Source organism: Pipra filicauda, unplaced genomic scaffold (genome assembly GCF_003945595.2).
Source record: "Pipra filicauda isolate LSUMZ 115617 unplaced genomic scaffold, ASM394559v2 scaffold546_size326836_pilon, whole genome shotgun sequence".
Lineage (NCBI taxonomy): Eukaryota > Metazoa > Chordata > Aves > Passeriformes > Pipridae > Pipra > Pipra filicauda.
In genome coordinates, this window is record NW_024104694.1 from 73,034 (window position 1) to 94,172 (window position 21,139).

At 36.2% G+C, this 21,139-nt stretch overlaps 1 protein-coding gene across 1 annotated transcript in view; it reads left to right on the plus strand.

Annotated features, from left to right (window-relative positions):
* Positions 1-21,139, plus strand: part of LOC113991287 (coiled-coil domain-containing protein 171-like) — a gene marked incomplete at its 5' end in the record, with an annotated part of 120,384 nt that overhangs the window by 66,621 nt on the left and 32,624 nt on the right. The window contains 3 exons of the mRNA XM_039387246.1: positions 227-372; positions 3,146-3,200; positions 15,228-15,359. Of these exons, the coding sequence (XP_039243180.1) occupies positions 227-372; positions 3,146-3,200; positions 15,228-15,359 (333 nt within the window). The remainder of the gene's footprint in view (positions 1-226; positions 373-3,145; positions 3,201-15,227; positions 15,360-21,139) is intronic.

A 21,139-nucleotide genomic window follows, 5' to 3' on the forward strand; every position in this document is an offset into this window, starting at 1 on the left:
AAATCACTTTATTTTATGAACGTATTTGTACATAGGCCATGTACTACAAACTGGGGAGTTGCTGGGTCAGTAATGTTTTACCTAGAGAATTCGGAAGACTTTAGTATGCAATGGTCCAAATCTACTTCACAGTCAGTCTGTTTTCCACTTTGTTTAATAGCCTATGGCATAAGCTGAAGTTAATTATTTGGGCTGACAAGTAACTCTGTTTTCTGTCTGCTTGCAGAGCCTCTCGGAGGCAACAATGGAGCTGAGAAGAAGAGATCGATTTCTGCGTCAGCAAAATAGACTTCTTACCCAGCTGGAGCAGGACAAGCGTTGGCTGAGCAAGAGCATCCGTGATGCAGAGAGTGCCCTCTGCACGGCAGCGAAGTGAGCACTGGGACCTTGGGGAGATCACTTAAAACAGACAAATGATCAATTCTTACTTTCATGCACAGGGTTTTAGCCTTGGCTAATGTATTGCTAGAAAACAAAAGTACATCTATCTGTCTTTGAAATTCAGGGATAGTCTTTGAAAAAGAAAACTGTTAGTTCAAGGTACTAGATTTAGTTCAAGGTACTAGATATTATGTTTTCTGTAGTTATCCCATAATAGTGCTCCAGATTCTTGGTCCTGAAATACCATAAGCATTTTGTTTGCTGATTATCTTACTGACTTGACAACATGCCTTTGGCAGATCCTTAATATTCTGTTTATTTAAGAAACGATTGTTTGTTCTCTCTATTTTCATGTCATTTTTTAAATAGATACAATTTATTTATAATAAATACAGAAACATCAGCTAGATGACAGGTCTTAGCTACCAAAGGGGCTGAAACCTGTTTTGGACCTAGTCTTATCTGTAGAACAGGATATTTGTGCTGAATTCAGAGAGTTTTGGATTTAGACATAAACCCCATACTTTTTTATACCATAACTTGAAGAGTGGAAGGAAATGTTCAGGGACCAATCTTGAAAAGATTGATAGTCAAAAGGTGTTCTTTCACTTGAATGAGATTGTTACTAACCTCTTACAGTTATATAGTCAGATAAAATTATAAATCCTTTCAGACTTTGTTGCCTATTACTTTTATTGTAGTATGCACTTTGAATATTGTTGGTCCATGGCTAAGATTTAAAAAAAAATCCAATTTAAAATTAAAATTTCTCATTATACCTGAGGTTCATTTGACCTCTGAAGAATAATAGCTTAGAAGCTTTAAGGGTTTTATGCAGCAGTGAAATAATGTAATTAATCTAGTCATAAGTGAAATGTTTAGCAACCTAATTAAAATGACAAATATTATTTGATATGAATGTATCAAAGCAGATGTGACCTGAAGAAGGATTTGTTCTGAAAAGCTTACCCCTTTTCACCCTGCCCCAGTCTATTTTATGCTCTCTAGTAAGGATCATTCCCTGTGGCCATTCGTGTGTTCAGAAAGGGTTATTTTAATGTGAAGTGGTTTTAAAGTTGACTTTGTTTCTGTATAAAGTGGTTGAAGATTGATTAAGAAAGCTCCAATACCATTTATTGTTTTACAACTCTTAATAACAATTTTTTTTTTCCCATTGGAACATAAGCAAAGTAGCTGAAAAAGAGTTTGCTTTTATTCAGAAAATATTATTTTAATACCTATTCCATAACCTGAGTGATTGTGAGCAATGCATGGGTGTCTTTCAACTTCTTTCCTAAAGTTTTGCAGAGCTTTAAGGACAGCAAGATGGCTAGCTCATTCTGAGAATGGCTATCTTGATTTTCTTGAAGTGGTGACCAGCAGTTCTTTCCACTTTCTTCCAGAGTAGGAAGCAATATTAATAAATGTGTCTGATAACAGTGACCATGACAGAAATTTAGTAGCCTTTTGGTAATTTGTCTGTGTCGTAGTTTAACCCCAGCCAGAAGCCAAGTACCCAGCCAATCTAGTCCGAAGAAAAGCAGGATCCTAAGAAGAGAAAAGTCTATATGACAAGCTTTATTAGGAGTGTAAAAGCCAATCCTACTTTTCTGGCCACCTTTCTGTATTTGCTGTTAAGATATGAATCAAGAAATGAGAAAGCAGCAGTCATTCCATGGAGAAAAATGCCATGGGTTTGGGTGGAAGAAAGGAGTCTGGGGGAAGACCTGATCCCTCTCTGCAGCTACCTGAACGGAGGTTGGAGTGAGGTGGGAGTCAGTCTCTTCTCCCAAGTAGCAAGTGATAGGACAAGAGGAAACAACCTCAGGTTGTGCCAAGAAGTTTAGATTGGGTATTAGGAAAAATTTCTTCCCTGAAAGGGTTCTCAACTACTGGAACAGGCTGCCAGGGGAAGTGGTGGAGTCCCCATCCCTGGAGGTGTTTAAAAGACATGTAGATGTGGCCCCAGGGGACATGGTTTAGTGGTGGACTTGGCAGTTCAGGGTTAATGGTTGGACTCAATGACCTTTAGAGTTTTTTCCAACCTAAATGATTCTGATTCTATGACTTCTGGTTTGGGTGCTTTAAAAGCTCAAACAAAATATTCACATAGCTGGCAAAATAAAAGGCAGTCCTGGAATGTTAAGGTATATCCGCTTTTCTGGCATGGATCCCTTTTGAATTCCTATGGTGTTTGGTGGTCATGCTGTCCTTTCTCCGTAGTCATATGGTATTATGCAACTTCAATTCTACTTCTGTCAATTGTCATTTGAGACCAAGGTTTTTTATGGCAAAATAACCGATGAAAACTGTCTTTCTTGCCTATTCTACAAAAAGGGGTAAGAGTATTGTTTCATTCTCCAAACTTCCCTTTTGTAAGGATAGGATCCTTGACTGAACTTCTTTTAGATATATATGAGAATGTATTCTCTTCCTGCTAAAGCCTGGCCTCCTTTCAACGTGCCCCTTATATCTAAAACTGCATATTTCTTCTCCACGAGCATGATAGTTGTTTGTTAATATGCCTATAATTACAGCTGGTTTAATTGGTAATCCAGAACATTCACCATGCCAAATAGTGGCGGATTAACTATTTTTTAGGATTTACATTGGAGATGTAAAAAGGAGAGAGAAAAACAAACAGTTTGAGTTATCAACAATTACTTGAAAAGCTGTAATAGTTAAAAAATAGCAGCAAATGAATTTCTAAGTTAGTAGAGCTTCAGTTCTATAAGCTACTTCTTTTTTTTTTTCCTTGTAATAGAGACAAAGAATTGATCATTAGTCATATGAAAGCTGTGGAAGCCGCTCTTCATAAGGTAAGAATCTGGTTTGTGTTTCCAAACGTATCAAAGTTTTACAACGGCTTATTCTCAGGGAAGGAGGAGAGTAGAAATTGTTGTAAAGCAACTTCCTTTCCTTAGAGTTTGTTTCTACCTTCAATTTCTTTTATCTTAAAAAAATATTCAGATTTAGTGAAATAAAATGCATTTTTGTACTACAAAACCGTATTGTTTTTAATATAAAACTTATTACAAAATCCACTATCCTAACCTTAATCACTGGGAGCACAATTTCTGGTTACCAAGTGAAGACTATTGAATATCCAAGGCAATTGCTGTGGAGTTAAGTCTCTGCTGTGTAAGGCAGCAGTCATTTGCTGCAGTCTCATACATGGTGGCTACAAAGCCTTTGTGCCTGCTGGTTTAATCTTTGATATATGATTAAAAAGTAAGGAAGATACAATAAGTGGTAACCTGTAGTCAAAAACTTTAATGATAATTTTTCAAAACAGTTTTAAATTGAGTAATAATCTTAAGTGACTTGCACTATTTTGCCCTGGTTCGGTATTTTTGAAAGTCCAACAAAGCTGTTTATATTAATTATTTGGGAGATATGACTGTTTTTAACTGTAGCTGTAAAGGTTAGGTTTTTTATAACTGTTTTTAGTCTAGAGCAACACAGAGCAGAATAAGTGTTTTTATTACCTTGGAGTGTTAATTTCCCTTATAACATCTTGAATTCTCAGCAATATGGCAATCTATTCCTTATTTTAGTTTCTGTGTTCACCAGAAGTGTTGCTAATTTAATTTTCAGATACTTTTTTTGAGTTTCTCTTTGCATTAATGTTCACGGAAAATGACAGAGCCTAAAACTGTGTTTTAGCTGCAGCAAACTGTGCTGGTAGGGACTGTCTTGCTTTGTGCCCCCTCCTTTTTTGTAGTGGCTTCTTTTAAGCCTAAAATGTATGCCACGCAAAAAGTGCTGTGTTTTTGCAGTAACAGATGCAGTTCTTGGCATTGAGAATTTATTGTTCTGGATTGCAAAGTTACATTTTTATTTTGAAAGCTGTGCTGTTATATGCATAAGGACTGAAGTGTTTTGGGGAAAGGTTATAGATAAGGTCACATGCTTAGTAGTGATTATCCTGATGCAGTAAATTGATCAAGAAACAGCCATCTTTTTGTGAAAATTTTAGTTACCACATCTGCTTCTTGTTTTTGATGTACACAGTTGTTAAGCCCAAATAGCATATTATTGAGCAGCAGAATAATTTATCCTTTCTGGTTTGTCAACCTAGAGAATGAGGAAAACATAAGAATTAGATATGACAGGACGCTCCTTTCAGCAGGAGCTAAAAAAATTGATTGTAAATAATTCATAATTTGACATACCATTTCTCCTAGAAGAACAAAGGGAAAAATATTGATCTTTGTTTGGGAAATATCTGAAATGTAAATCCTACATCATAATGGTAGCTAATTACCTAGCGTTAATGAACATGGCTTATGTGTAAACTGTCAAGTTTACACTGTTGTTCTTAAAGGGTTTCTCGTACAGTGAAAGAGCATAATGAAGTGGATGAAATAGTAGTAAAGGAAACCCAAACTTCTCTTTTCTCCACTAGAAATTCTGGAAACTGCTTTTATGTTCAAAAAAGAAATGAAAAGAAAATGGGTAAAGTTCAGAATCATTTGGAGTTGAATATGTATTACTATTAGCTGCAGTTATATGTACGAGAGTTTGAAATTGAAGATTGTAGTATTTCTACATTGATATATTCATGAACAAATATCCAGAAAATTCCACTGCATCACTTGCAGAATCTGTATTATTAATGCATAATGCTAAATTTTTGCCTATAGACCTCAAAGGGATTTTATAGACATCCTTAGTAATCTTAGTTGGACTGAGGATAAGACAGTATTCTCTGATCCATTAAACTGGCCTCATTCTTTTCTAACTCTATTCCTATAAGAATTCCAGAAGGCAGCAATACAGGTACTAGATAAATCTGCCTTTGGGCATACCTGGGTGTAGCATTCAACAAACAAAGCAAGAAGAATCAGAGTAGAAGGAAACAATCTCTGTGCATGCTTCTAATGCAGCTCTAGACAAGGGATCATTTACACCACTTTCTGCCCCCTGCTGTACCTGGATGGAAATTCTAGTATCATACATTTGACCGAGTCAAAAAGTGCTTGGCCATGCTTGTGCACAGAATGATTCTTTCAAGACCATTTGAGAGCCACCTTTTATAACCATCACGAATATTTATGGAGCATAAATGTTGAAGAATTTGAGCACTGCATACACTAAGAGAGAAAATATTTTTAGCATCTAGTTCCATGTTCTTCATAAATTACAAGATATTCTTTGAAAGGTTATTTTTTGTCTATCCTGGATCTCATCACATTAGCTATATTTATCCTACTCCTGGAGCTGAATTATTTGCACAAAAGCTCCTGATATCATTAAAATGAGAGATCTTTCTTTGTCTTATACCATCTAAATAGTATGGATAAATATCTAAATGCAAAATGAATGTTTTAACAAATTAAAAAACCTCAACAGAATATCACCAAGGGCACACAAAGACCTCAAGAGGATATTGGTTTGGCTCAGTTTTATTTTCAAAATATTGAAGATGACCAAAAGGTAATAGAAAAATGATAATAGACATAAAATAATTTTTAATGAAAGAGTTCCGAGAGGAACATAAAGAGTTCAAACATAAAGAGTTTTCTTAAAAAGTCTTCTAATAGAAAGAAAAAACATTTAAGTGAATGTCTTTTTTTAGAATCCATCTGCAGTCCTTTTTTAATGTATGAAAAATAAATTAATTCTTGAAACACTTTCCTCTCACAAAGTTGAGGTTATTATTTTTGTTATAAATACACCCTTCTTATACTTGCTGATAAACTATCTCTTTATTAATTTCTTCTTACTTCTTATTATCATGTTTGTATAAACAGATTAAGAGACATTAGATCTGTTCACTTTCTATAACTAGATTCTTGAACATGCATAGTTAATGATGTACTAGTTATGGTAATACCATCAGCAGAAGATATCATTTTACACTATCTCTACTAAAATCTTCAGCTTTCCCTTTATATTGCTTCTTCATTTGAGTGCCTGTGGTGGGTTAGCCTTGGGCACCAGCCAGAGGCCCACTCAGATACTCTCTCACTCCCCCTCAACAGGACGGGGGGAAGAGATTGCATGAGAAAGCTCATATGTTGAGATCTAGATTGCATACTAGTTACTGTCACAGGTAAAATAGTCGACTTAGGGAAATTATTTTATTTATTAAAATAGGTTTGGAGAGTTTGAAACAACAGTTAAAAAATAAGCATTATCCTGCCTTTTAAGCTTAACTTTGCTCATGACTCCTTTGCTCGTGCTCTGAGATAGAGGGCCTTGCAGTCAGTCCATAGTAACTACTCTCCTGTTACTTCTTCCTCCTCATACTGTTTCCTTGAACCAGTGTGGGCTGCAGACCTCCAAGAATACCTGCTCCAGCATGAGCTCTGCATGACTTTCAGTTCCTTCAGGAACTATCCACTTACTCTGTTGTGGGATTCTTCATGGACTATGGTGTGGACCTCTCCAGGGGCTACAGGGAAATACCTGATCCAGTGGCTCAAGCATTTCCTCCCCACTTCTTCTCTGACTTTGATGTTCAATCTTTTTCTTCCCTCCTGCTCTCCCTGTGTGGTGTGCTTTTTCCAGTCTGAAATTCATTTTCACAGCGGGGCCACCAGCAGGGCTGTGGGGCTCAGCCATGTCCTGCAGTGGTCTTTTGGTGGTGGCTGGAACTGGCTTTGTCCCACCTTACAGAGGCTACCCTCCAGCCCCTGTTGCCAGCACCAGGGCCCCTGCACCTGGTACAGTGCTATAACTGCCTCCTCTTCAGCCTGCCTGTATCCCTGTACTCCACTCAGCCTCTGTTACACACCATTATGGGAAGTTATCCCAGCGAGTCAGCCTTTACAGAGGCAGAAAATTGTTTCTGTTTCTCCTTGTGCTCTTAACTATTAAAATCTTGACAGGCTTTATAGTCTGTCAGAGTTTTCAGCCTGTCGTGGCTGCTTAAGATTTGGCCATTTTAGCAGGTAAAATACCATATCCTCACCATTTTTCCTAATACCAGTTAGCAACCTATGCATTCTGACATTTTAGAACAGGTCAGGGATCAAAGCATCTATCCAGTTTGCTCCTTTCCTTTTGGCACTTGGTCAGAAAAATTACTCTTCATTCACTTCTGTAGTGCACTTCATTTCTGCTGATTGAAAGGTTCCTATGCCAGCTGGCAGAACAGCTTCCATGCAGACCTGTCAGCAGTCATGCCTTGAAATCCTTCCGCTGTTGTGTTTCACTGCCTCGCTGCCACTCCTGTTGTCTTGTCTGAAATGTCCCTAAACTGTCTATATATGATTTCTGAGCCCCACGGTTCTATCAGTTGAAAAAAATAGGAATACTGTATCATCTATCCTGTTACATACTTGTAAAAAATACAAAGACATCTTTCTTTATCTAATTTAATGATGTATTTTTTTTAATATAGCATGAAGAGACAGCGGAGACAGGGTGAGGCCATTGAATACTTGAGAATTAGTAAGGTTGTAACATTAGATTGTTGTTACTGATGGGGTCCATAGCAATCAAGTGCATTTCCTTAGAATGGCTGTTTTACAGCCTGCAAGGAATTAATTTACAAAAGGTTTAAGTCCATATACAGGTGACTACATCAGTAAAAACAGTATAAGTGCTAATAGTTGTTGGTTTCAGCAAGAAGGTCACAAGTTGACCAGGCCCTGGAAGAGCAGAACAGTTATAAGTCTTAAGTTAGCTACCTCAGTTGGACTCCAGTAGACATGACCTGATATACGTAGGTATAGTGATCAGCCACATTTCTCTCAGTTAACTGGGATCTATAGTCCATCATATTATTTATTTATTATTATTATTTATCGTTATTATTTAGTTATCTCAACAGTAATTTAAAAGCTCTTGTTTTAGAGATCTCAACTTAAAATTTTTCCTAACCTAATCAAACACCCAGAGCCTATTTTTCTATGTGTTTAGACAAACTAACATTAAGAGTGAAGCCTGCTTGTGTTTTCAAGGTCTATCCATCACTGTGGCCCTGGGTTGTTCTAAACTGGCCCTATCAGAAGTGTATTGATGCAAAAAATCACAAAGAAAACTGGATTAGACTGTTTAAATTCTCCTGTAAGAAGTTTATAGTAGGAAACAAGCTATTATTTCTCTGCACTAAGAAAAAAATGCAGAAAAATTACTTTTTCTCCTCCTCCATCTCAAATTAGCGCCTCTTAATTTCAGGGTTTGATGAATGACTTTTTTTCCTCCCCTAGTAATCTGACTTTCTCGATCTGTGTTCCTAAAGATCAGTTGTGCAGGGCATACAGGTGTTAGCACAGCTGGCTTGCTGATGACAACTCTGTCCATATAGCTGTCTTGTGTGTCATCACTCATATTGTTCAGTGTCATTCTGACCTAGCCAAGCTAAAAATGGTACTCCAGCTCAAGAGGGATTTAGAAACCTTGACAAAGTAAAGATAAGACATTGCCGAATGTCATATCCGTGTGCTTAACTGTTTTCAGTTTAGACATATCTAAATAACTAATTTCCGGGTGCATATTTCTTCTTTATCTTTTGTTGGTTTTTTGGTTTGGTTTTTTGTTTGTTTGTTTGTTTTTGGTTGGTTGATTTGTGTTGAGTTGGGCTTTTTTTTTTTGTTTTGTTGTTGTTGTTTTTTTTTTTTGTTTCTTTGTTTTTTTTTAAAGGCTGAATACTTTGGTGTAGTTTGCCTTCAGTAAGGAAAAATCCTTGTTTGGAGAACTGTGGAACTACTGAATACATTAAATGTTGTTTTCTCCAGACATAGTTTCATTTTCAGTCCAAGGTCACTGAAATCCGTTCATAGGGAATGTATTATAGTGCACATCTTGGCAACCACAGCGATGCCTAGGTGCAGTGGTCATCATTTGCAAAAAAAAAACCACTGGGTCAAATTAACATTTTATTCAACAAAGTGTGTAGTGTATGTGTGTAGTAATGTGAGAAAGCTTGAATTATCTTATGAGTAAGTCTGGGATGGTACTCTGCTTTGAAAATTAATTTCCATAATCTTGACTAATCTGGAAGAGGGAAAAAAGAAAAAAAAAAGCCAAGCACACCCAAAACATCAGTTTTATGATGTTCGAGATAATCATAATGAGATATGAGATACCTCATATCTCATATGAGATATCTCATATGATATATGTCTCCTTATGCAAATGGTGTTATGAAGGAATTAATGCTCTTTTAGAAACCACCTGTGAAATGGCTTGTTTTGTAATTAAATGCAGATTTATATGACAGTAATAAAAAAGGATAGTCTCTAAATCTGTATGCTAATACAGAAATTTTCAGTAGTTTTTCAATTTAGTGAAATATTTGATATACCTAATTACATTACTGTATGGCTACCTACAGCAAAGTATGTTGAAAAACTTAAAACTTCCACTATCAACAGAAGTCAGACCCTTAGGCTTGAGGATATATTCCTTCTTTTGATGAAAGACGGTACAATAATCTGCCGACCTTTAATGAGTACTCAAACCTAATTGTGATGACCATATAACAAGTGTCCATTCAACTGTACCATGTAACTCTTTTTCCCTTTCCCTCCTATTAGAAACTATTTTGTCTAAGCAAAATATGTTGTGATTTGGTGTAGTTTGGTTTTTATCCTTCTTGAGGAAAATAAAAGAAGTTTGAGGGTGTTTTTTCAGTTCATTTGACTAGTTTAGTTCCCAACATCGTTGTTCACCTCATTTGCTCTCTAATTGTGGCAATAGTTTTCCAGTGTTTGATTTAAAATGCCTTCAGTTTAACCTGTGCAAACTTGTCTCGGGCAGTCTTTCTGCTTCTAGAGTGATCCTTGATTGCTGAAACATCCTGATGGAAAATTTGTTGTCCAGGATTATATAGGCCTTCATTCAGCAATATACATATACACTTTCTGAAGTGATTTCCTTGTTTTTGGAGCAGACTCAGACTGGTGTCTATGAGCAACTGATAATAACGGGTTGACTCTTTGATCTAGCAAGGTGCCGTGGTTTGTACTTCTTTGGATATTGCATGTGCCAAATCCCTTATCAAATCTTTTGGGGTCTGTATTCCCTTAATGGGCTAACACTTCAAGTGTGATCACTTTTTTTCCAGAGAGCCCATAGTATCAGGATGTAACATTAAGAAAATAACCTGTATTGGCAATTTAGTTGAAGAACTACTGTTATCAGCACTATTCAGTACTGTTGTTGTGCAACTTCCTTCCTGTATATTCACTTATATTTTCTAGTATAGAGTAAGAAAATACCAATAATTCATAACTAAACATGAAAAAAATAAGAAGTGTTCATGAAGGTTTAATTCTGTCCACCAATGTACCACTATAACAAAGACTTACCCATTCCATTTAGTTACTATATAATTTTTTCTGTTAAAATACTTCTCATTGAAGAAGGCAAAGGACCATGTTCAGTAGACGTGTGTGTCCTTAACTTGTGTAATATGGCCTCCATTGTACGTGCTGCGCTGGAGGTATGGACATCATGTGGCTAAATCAGTCACATACTTACAAAGGCTGTGGTTAAGACTAAGATGTGGTTTGCATTCAAACTGCTTTCTTCTGTTCTAAAAAGTTCTAGAACCATTTTTGTCCCATTATATGTCATATGCAGAACACATAGCAGTATGGTAGAAACCATTTTGTTTTTACTCTTCTAGAATGATTTGTGTATTTGTAGCTTCTGTTATATCAGTAATATGGTTATCTCAAATCAAATAGATTAAATCAGGGTTTGCCATTCACTTATCACCATATCACTGCATTATTGTAGTTCTGCTGCTGCTTAAATTGCAGATGATATGCTATTAAAAAAGTATCAGGAAATGAAAGTATAATAAGCCCAAAGTTTTTTACTCTCTAGTAGTATTTTTTTAAAGTAGAATTGATGAACTTTGAACTTATAAAATATTCTCCTATATAGATTACATAGTGAAATTTATATCCATAAATTATCTTATTTTCATAATAAAAAACCACTGAATTAGGCACAAAATAGAAACTAAAATCTCAGGTTTGTTGTACCAGTCAGACAGTATCTGGGCACAGACATTAGGAAGGCCTAGGCACATTCTAATACCATTTGCAACTTGCTAGCATTTAGTACCATATCTCTATTGGCATAACTGAACATACCAGCTTGAACTGTGCAGAGGAAAAACACAGTGAGCCCAGAAGTGGTCTGTGGACAAAGCTATTGTTATCTTGAATCAGCAGAAAATTTTGAAGTCAATTTTTGGACGTGCAGAATTAGCCCATCAAATTCTACACCTTGGTTCAGTCAATAACATAACTTCAGTTTATTATTCAGTTTCAGCTTTGATCTGAATTAATGAATACTTATTGATTTTAATTTGAGTGGCTATAGTCTTGTCTTCTTTGTTGCTCTCTTAATTAATTAAAAAGTTAAACACCATCATAAGTCACTATACCCCTTTGTTTTAAAATGTTATGAGTATTGTAGTAGAGTTGTGTGGATCTATTTGTGATTTTGCCTGGTTTTGGATAGTATTTCTGTATGGCTAAACTGAAAAAGCTAAGGATCATACTCAGCTGCGCACTGTCACAGCACTTAACTATGCTCAGTATAAAATCACTCTAGCAACTTTTCACCATTGCAGCTAAAATTATGTTTACCAAAATCAGAAATAACCAGAATCTTCACTAACATTGGATAAATATACATTTATAAAATTTTTCTCTATATTAATTTTAGAGTATAGAGAAGTGGAACTGGTTTTAGACATTTTTAATCATTGCAGTAAGCCTGATTAGCTGATTAGGTTTTTTAGATTTTAACATTATATCTCTAGCCTAAGGAGACGCATCAGACAAAATAGCCTTGCTTTAGAGTTCATATATATATAAAAAAGAAAGTCGTTAAATACAAAAAAAGCTCTGAAAGTTGCATCTTAAAGCTAAACTACATAGGATGGTTTTCCTGGCTGTCAAGCTTCCAAAAAAAACCCCCTCTTTTTTAAAAAAATAAAATTACCAGTTTGACCTTTGCATCACAGTTCTCTAATGTAAGTCTGTCTGTGAGTACTGTGCTTGCTCCATTAGAAAATGAGGATATAAACTCAGTTTCCCAACTCTTGTCATTATATTTCTGGATCTCAAAAAGCCAATTGACAGAAGTTATTAAATTAGTTTTTAATTAAGATTTTGTACAAGTATAGTCTATGCAGCATGATTCTGTGTAGGCATGGCTATTGTAGTTTTCCAGTCTTTTAACAGGTAACCAACTTGAAGACTATTTTCATTTCTAGTGAAACAATGTAATGATATTTGTACAGTATACACCCAGTGTTTTGTTCTTTTTCCTGAATCCTTGTGAGTATTTTTCAAAGGAAAAGTCTGCCTTAATTTGGTATTTCTCAGTATGCATATTGATAATGAGATTTACTCTTTACAATCTAAGTATTTACAAACAGAAAATGTTGTGTTTGGTTTTTTTTGGTTGTGATCTTCCTGTCAAATATCATAATCTTTAAGAAGCTAATATGTACTTTTCTGAAACAGTGGTATTAATGGTATATGTTTATCAAAATGCAGCCATTTTAAAAAATGGGTTTTATTTTTTATTGTTCAGTGAATGTCAGGCCCCAATACCGAAATGGAGAGTTTGAAACTAATAGGGTTAAAAGGACTTCTACTGTCTGTACTGTGTATGTATTATACCTACATTGCTTATACATTGTTTTTTTCCCCCTAGTATTAGCAATCTGCTTTTGTACTTTGACATAGGGATTTCCCTTGTGAATTTTGTCACAGAAAAAAGAGAATCATCAATATCGCGGTTAAACTTGACTTTCAAAGCTAATAGTATCTCATTTGGGGGCTGAAATTTAATAAATTTTCTTTGATTCTGTTTGAGTTTTTAAACATCAAACAATGAATTGGCCAGGGTGCAGTAAAATATTTAGATCTATTGACTATGGTTCAGAAGGGTAGAAGGCAAAACACTGGTGGTTTGATGTTGATAAATTCTTAGTACCTTAATCCACATTAATGTTTTCTTTTATCTGTGTGCATACTGGCAGCAAAGACACTGAGAAGTTGGTATATATAAGCTATAAAAATGTAAATCGTGTGTGTGTGTGTGTGTGTGTGTGTGTATTTAAAGCAATGCATTTTGTTATATTCAGCAAGGTTAACATCTGACCAGAATTACACATGCTGACAGAACACTCTAGAGAGTATATTTGTTCCATAGGACTGTATATCCTGAACCTAGTGCACTATGTGTGCAAAAAATGTGTAGAGGACCTTTCCTGTTATAAAAATTGCATCATAGTGCATATGTTTGGCAGCCACAGGTATTGACAGGAATTCTTTAGGTCAACTTGGGAAATGTAGGGCTCCCTATTCCCACAGAACAGAGGAATGAATAACATAAAATCTTTTCTTCTTTGTGTCAGTAGATTTGCACAGCTTCTTTCAATCAGAGCAGATTTCAAAGGCTCTGCTATTATTTGAAAGATGTTCACTCATAATCAACATTTTACAAAAATCTAATTTTGTAAGTAGTTACAGAAAAGTAATCTGGGATTTAAAATTAATAGACCTAGGTTTTAATTCATGTTCGATGTGTTCTGGTGGGCAAGAGAACCTTTAAGAAAAACTGAAATATATTTAAATAGTATTTAGTAAATGGTTTATCTATTGAGTTATGGGTATTTAGTATATATTCAGTTTATGTTTTATTATCAGACTGTATATTGTTTAGTTAAAGACTATGTTTGCAACACTTGCTATTGCTACTCAACACATGCAGTCTATGCCTAATGAATGGATTTCATCTATTCATTTGTACTAATATATATTTGTATGTGTGACTATCCATCTGTATTACAATCTAATGTGACTACTGGGGTCTCCTGGAGGTGGACATGGTAATTTTTGTATTAAATAGAATGAAAAATGGGTGTGTGGCATCATATGGTGTACGAACATAGCTGATGCGCCTGTGGAAGTTACGTGTTAAATACATATAATTTCACGTCCACGCTGACAGACTCTGGACACGTTGCGAAACGCGGGGAAGTGTTGGATTTTGGGCAGAGTCCGGTGTTTGTCCGTGCCCGAGGACAAAGCGGCGGCGGTGCTGCCGCGCGCGGCCGGCAGGTGGCAGTGCGACACCAAGGGCGCGGGGGCTGCGCGGGGCCGCCCGCGCTCCGCGAGTCCGACCGCCCTCCGAAGGACTGGACATCAATCTGTCTGGGCTTTGTGCAAATTGTAGCATTTCCCACTTCAAATTGGCACGGTCAGAAACTGTACAAAAGTCGATTAATACCACTTAGTGCGTTATTTCTTACAGTGAGTCTGCAATAAGAGATCTAGTAGCATTTTTTCCTTTTTTTTTTTTTTTTTTTTTTTTTTTTACCCTTGTTAATTGGAAAGCTACAGGTTAGTTCACTTTGCTTTGTTTGTGGATTATTCATTTTATTTTGGATTTTAACTGAATTGCTACTAAATGAACCTTATTCTGCAGAACTGATACAATCTCTCTATAGTACACAGAACTCACATGCCAGCTTCTTGCTGCTGTGATCGCATGAACTTTTTAATTTCATAGCTCATGTTTGTTTCAGTTAGAAGTACAAGTACTATTGTTTTCTTATGAGGTTTTTACAGGGGACAGATCTGTGAAATGTATATGCCAGCCGGACTAGTGAGCCTTTAGTGTCTCTTATTCTCGTTTCAGACCAGTGGAAGATGCTTTTTCTTCTTAACATTCTCTCCTAGCACTCGGAATTAGAGATTTATTTGCAACGAAAAATCAATTAGTCCTAAATTTATTCATGGATTTCAGGTCCAGCGATCAATGCAAGTCCACTCAGTGGGCTCAAGGGGACCCAGTTCATCCCAGTTAATGTGTCTGAAGGGGAATTACCATTGATGCTGTTTTTTTCCCTTTAGGTCAGAGATCAGGCCTTGCTGCCATGTGCTGCGGCAGCCACGAATGACTTCACCCTGGAGCTACCCAAACTGCACTTAGAGACCTTTTCAGAGGAAGGGCTGAAGGGCAGGCCAGAGGCTGCAGCATTTCAGGTTAGAGTCTAAGATAATCCTGATTCTTGTTTTCATTTTTGGCAACTGAAATAGAACAAGAAGCTAGACTTCTCTGAATGAGTGGAGAACAAAAATCTTCAAAACTATTGCAGTGAACAGTTGAAAGAGGAATAATTTCCATTTATACTGTTGTATATGGTATTTCAGAGATGATGTGAACTTTTATTTCTGCAGTAATAGTGTTAAATAACTGTCAGGAATATGACCATGGAAAAATTCAAATGTTGTATTTGAAATGTAATATCACTCTGTGCCCCCCCTTCTCCCTTTAATTTAAGCAAGACAAATTAAAAAAAGCCCATGATTCTTATGCTGCTACTTGTATCAGCAATCTGACTGTATCAGATTTTTTTGTATTATAGTTTTAGAATTAACAGTGATTTTTAGCGGTTCTAATTTAAAAGAAACTGCTACTTAGAATACCTTAATATGGAAACTATTTGGTTCATGTAGGTTTATAGGTTTATGTTTCAAAATATTAATTTTGTTAGTGGAAACAGTGGGGGGGAAAAGAGAAATCAGTTGAAAATGTACATATTTTCAGCTCTGAAAATTGATGCTGTGCAATGCCTCCTTATTGTTTTTAAGTTTGTTATATCTTCTTCTATACAAACTATACCTTAGTCTTTATAGCTGTACAGAATACATTGTTTTTAAAGGCAGAATATTTTGTTTTCCTAGTGAGAGAACAAAAGGCAGAGTGAGTTCCTAGTTCTTTCATTGTACTCTTCTGTCTGAATCAGAGGAAAGGTAGTCAAGAGAAATGCAAGGACATTAGACAATGCAAGTATTGCATTGTGTGTGTACTTTTCTGTAGTAACCCTTTTGAATTTATTATAGGTGTTGTATTCTAGATGTAGTATGTAATGACAGGAATAGCGTTACAAAATTAAACATTCAAGAAAGACAGATTCTAACTTGGAAATTTCTCATTGTTGCCCTCTTGCATACGTGCGTTTTTATATGACAAAGATTTAAATTATGTGTTTCTCTAATAAAGCAATAATATGTAACGCCTTCAGATTCCCATGAACTTTAGTTGGCACAGCTGTATGTCTCTAACAAAGGGTATGTTGCAAATGCTTCCCCAGCATAGTGATGATCACTTTTAAAACTGTGCTAAAAGTTCCACAGGTGGCGTCTTTTCAAAGAAGCTGTCATGGAAATCACCAGCTTTTAGATGCTACTTTTCTATTCAGTAATAGCTGTTCAGTGATAGCTGTTGCTTTTTTTTTTTTTGTCCCATCCCAACTTCTATTCTTTTTTGACCTTACAATGATGACAGAAGCGTTTACAAGACAGCCTATTTATTCTTTCTTTTTAAGAAGATGAAGGGAAACAGAAATATAAAAAGTTGTGCTTCACATTTGTACAGAGTGCTTGTGGTATAGATAACACATTGCAATGTATGTGCTGGATAGCTCGTTGGTGGTGCAGTGTTGTAAACCTACTTTTTGTTTACCTGACAGCTTCAGTTACACTTGGTTACTCTGTGCCTACGCAAACAATACCGAAGGTTCAGTCCATATCACTGTGAAGTTCCTTTTCTCCTTCCCTTTCTCCTTTTCCCTTTTCCTTCTTTTCCTTCCTCTTCTGTCCCTCCTCCTGTCTCTCTCCCTCTCCTGCTCCTCCTCCCCCTCTTTCTTTCCTATCTCTGATTACACAGTGCCTGTTTGATAAGTTTCTAAGTACATTATAGAGATTTTATTATGAAATTTGCCTTTTATAGCTGGGAATCAGATAATTGATTTTAATTTCACTGTATGTAAAACTATATTATGGACAATCGTCTAATCCTGAATGAGATGAATGGTTAGTATATTTATATGTTAGAACAGTTAGAACATTTGTATGTTCATACGCATCCTCATAGGTTATCTTTCTTCCAAATTTTTCAGAAAGCAAGTGGCTCTCAAGGACGTTTTGAATGAAATCCACTATCCTTAATTTACCTCATGGGCTCAGCAGCATTAGAGATCTATATTCCTTGTCATTGGGAATATGGGAAGTCTTAGAATTTTTAAATTGTTGTTGTCTTTGTGTAAATGTTTCTTGTGAAAAATATACTTTCTTTATAATAGACAAGTGCAAAGAAGGTTGACATGATGAACCTAAGTTGCCTGACTGTGAACTAAGCTATCAGAGATTTGGGGTTTTTTTGTGGCATGCTTAATTAAATATCTTGTTTTTTAGCAAATGCATCCAACATTCCAAATACCATGAAGACTTGCAGGGCTGATCAAACAAACACACAAATAATGTCCCTGTCATTCCCAAATGAAATAACCATGTAGAAGGTGTGCATCTTTTAAATAGTTTAGTTTACACTCTAGACCTTTAGGTAATGAAATGAAATGTTTCATGCACAAAGTTCTATGTATCTTCTCCAAAGCTTGCACCTTTCGTAATGGCTCTTGAATCGCAAAATTATGCAGTAGGTTGAAATATTAAGTTATTCAACAAGAATATCCTTGCACTGAGTATCTTCTAAAGCCCCATGCAAGTAGTGAAAGTGTGACTTAATTTGTAGGCATTTTTAAAATTCTTGAGCACTGCAAGAGAATTACTATAATAGTTTGAAAATGTCACTTCAAATGGATAAGTAAAGAAAAAGTGGAATATCTCGAAGAGTAAAATATGATTGCTATAGCTTTGAAGCATCTCACCCTGTATGTAATTGCTGTGAAAAATGTTATGTCACAAAGTAATACTGTCTGTTGCTCATTTAAGTTTGAAAGTGGAAAATTATAGTATTGTTTTCAAGCAACTGAAACACAGGAACACAGGATTGTTCTGGCCATGCCTGAATGTTCCTACAAAAAGAGACAAAAAGTGGAACCATATATGAAGTCTTCAGTGAATACAGGATATAGGGTTAAAAAAGCAACTAAAATGACATGGCATTGCTAATTGTAGTAGTCTTGCTTGGCAGATGATTATTTAAATTCCACAAATAAAGGTTATTAGCTCTTTCTAAAATAGAAAATTCAATTGTGTTACATCTTTAGGAAGAGAATAAGGTTACTTACTAATATTAACTCTCCCTTCTGAAAGAGTTTATTGGCTCACAGAAAAAGTGGTTCAGAAGATTAATTCTGAATTGTCTCAAATACTTTTACATCAAGTATGTAATTGACACTTATGCCAAGAATTTTTACCTGAAAAGAATGAATAAAGCCCCCAAATAAATCATACAAGATTTAAACGTTCATGTATAAATAATTAAGCATCAGTATATTCTCACTGTGGGTTTCTTCTGTTTGGAGATATAGACACAGAAGGGTAAGAACTGCTGTGAATGAAACTTCTTGAAGCAAATTTAGATACCTCAGACACGTATGTTAATGTTATGTTTTAAAGCAATTATAGTTGAATTATGCTAAAACAGCTTCTAAATATTTATGAGCATGATACAACATATCTGAAGACGTGACTCCAAGTTACTAGCTGAACACACAAAGGAAACCGGAAAGGGACTTGGAGGTGCAGGCTCATGCTAAACGTGAGCCAGCGGTGTGCCCAGGTGGCCAAGAAGGCTGGTGGCATCCTGGCTTATATCAGCAATAGTGTGGCCAGCAGGACTAGGGAAGGGGATTGTCCCCCTGTAGTCGGCAGCGGTGAAGCAATGCCTCAAATTCTGTGTTCAGCTTTGGGCCCCTGATGACAAGAAAGACATTGAGGTGCAAGAGTGTGTCCAGAGAAGGGCAGCGGAGCTGGTGAAGGGTCTGGAGAACGAGTCCTATGAGAAGCAGCTGAGGAAGCTGAGGGGTGTTTAGTGAAGAAAAGGTGGCTCATGGGACACCTTATTACTCTCTACAAATACCTGAAAGGAGGTTGCAGCAAGACAGAGCTTGGTCTTTTCTCCCAGGCAACTAGCAACAGCACAAGAGGACTAAGCTTCAATCTACGCCAGAGGAGTTTCGGGTTGGACATCAGAGAGGGTGGTTAAGCACTGGAATGGACAGTCTAGGGAGGTGGTGGAGTCACCATACATGAAAGTGTTCAAGAAACAATGTCCTCTGTTTTTATCTCTCTCTGCCACATGCTGTTGTGCTCTGCTGCCTGTCCCCATGTCCTTCCTGCAGATTCTCCATGACACATGTGCTCTCGTGGCTGAGTACTTGCTTGTTGCTGTGCTCACATTGATGCACATGCTCTTGCTCTCCCTCCCCCTGCATGTCTGCTCTCTCTGCCCTACACTTTTGTGCTTTCGTTCTGTCAATCTCTGCCTGCTGCTCTGCCTGGGTCTCTCTCAGTCTCTGCCCCTCTCTTCTGCTCCCTGTGCCCATCTTTCCCGCTCTATCTTGCTTGATCTACATCAGTCTTTCCGTCCTCATTGTCCCTCCCTCCCACCTGCCCCATCTTGCTTCCTCTGTCACTGTCTTCAGCATGTATCCATCTGTTCATGCAGGTTTAGAAAGTCCACATGGGATTTATATGCACTTCTTTGCCTTTCTTAGGTGTTTTGAAGTAATTTGGAATGAAAAGTGTAGTGATAACATAGAGTAATATAGTCAAGTACTAACATATCTTCAGTGTTAGCATATAATCGTTACAAATTTACAAAGAAGTAGGTTCTTACTGTTTATGCATTCATGCATGATTTAGTCATGCATTAACTAATTGTGTTGTAGGTCCACTTTTTCTAAATAATTTGACAAACATAAATGTAGTTTTAGAAGCATCCTAATTTGTATTTATTTTAACTTGTTTATTAATTTTAGATTTATGCTTAATAGATTAGAAGGTGAGAGATATGCATAATTTTGCTGATAATTTTCTTCAAAATAATAAACACTTTCTCATTCCTGAGTTTGCTTGTCAGTAAAAAAGTTCTTACCAAATTGAGGAAGCAAGTGATTTCAAAGGTAACATTATCATTCTGTCATCAGATTTTATCCTCTGCATAGGGCATGTCTTTCAAACATAAATCAGTTCTGATATGAGGACTTAATAAGAAAAATTAATCATGGAGTAGCTGCTTAAAAATTGGATTATTAGTATTTTAAATCTTGTACTTCTGTTTTAGAGCCATTTGCTTTTTTTTAACGGTATGACTGTAAAAGAAAAAAATGGTTTTTTTTTCTCTTAATACTAAAGAAGAAGAAACCTATTTTAGAGTCTTGAAGATAGTGCAGCATGCACACACTTCTAGTGTTTTCTTTTTACTTAAACTGTTTCACCAGAGAAGGAACTATCCATTGTATTATAGATGCCGGAATGCTGCCTCCTCTGGAATTAGTTGCTGTTTCTTGTCAGGTAAAACTGGGTCTTCATTTTCCAGGAGTTCTACAGCAGCTTTCAACAGGAACTGGGCTGCCCTCACACTCTTTTCTTCTCCTATCCTAATTAGATAAGACTAATTTCTTAGCTAGTGTCAAAATGTGCTATTTCTAAATTGACTACAAGCCTGCCTTTCAATATACTGTTCAAAGAGAAAAGTGATTCTTTATTACTCTGATGCTGCTTTACACATCCACTTTGAGCTGAAATACTCATAAATAAGTAGATGTTTTAAACTCACTAAAGTGAGGCGACATCTCTTGTGACCCTGACCTTTTGCAGACTTCAATTTGTCAAAAATAAAGTTTGTACAGGACTTAAGAAACAATAATTAACAACTAAGTAAAATCTGAATAACCAGATTGAAGAGATGTAACATGAAGAATTCTAATTTAATCTCCTTGAATGTCTTTTGTCTCCAGATAGCAGCTGTATCATGATACTAAATATTTAGAAGCCATTTTAGCATAATTAAA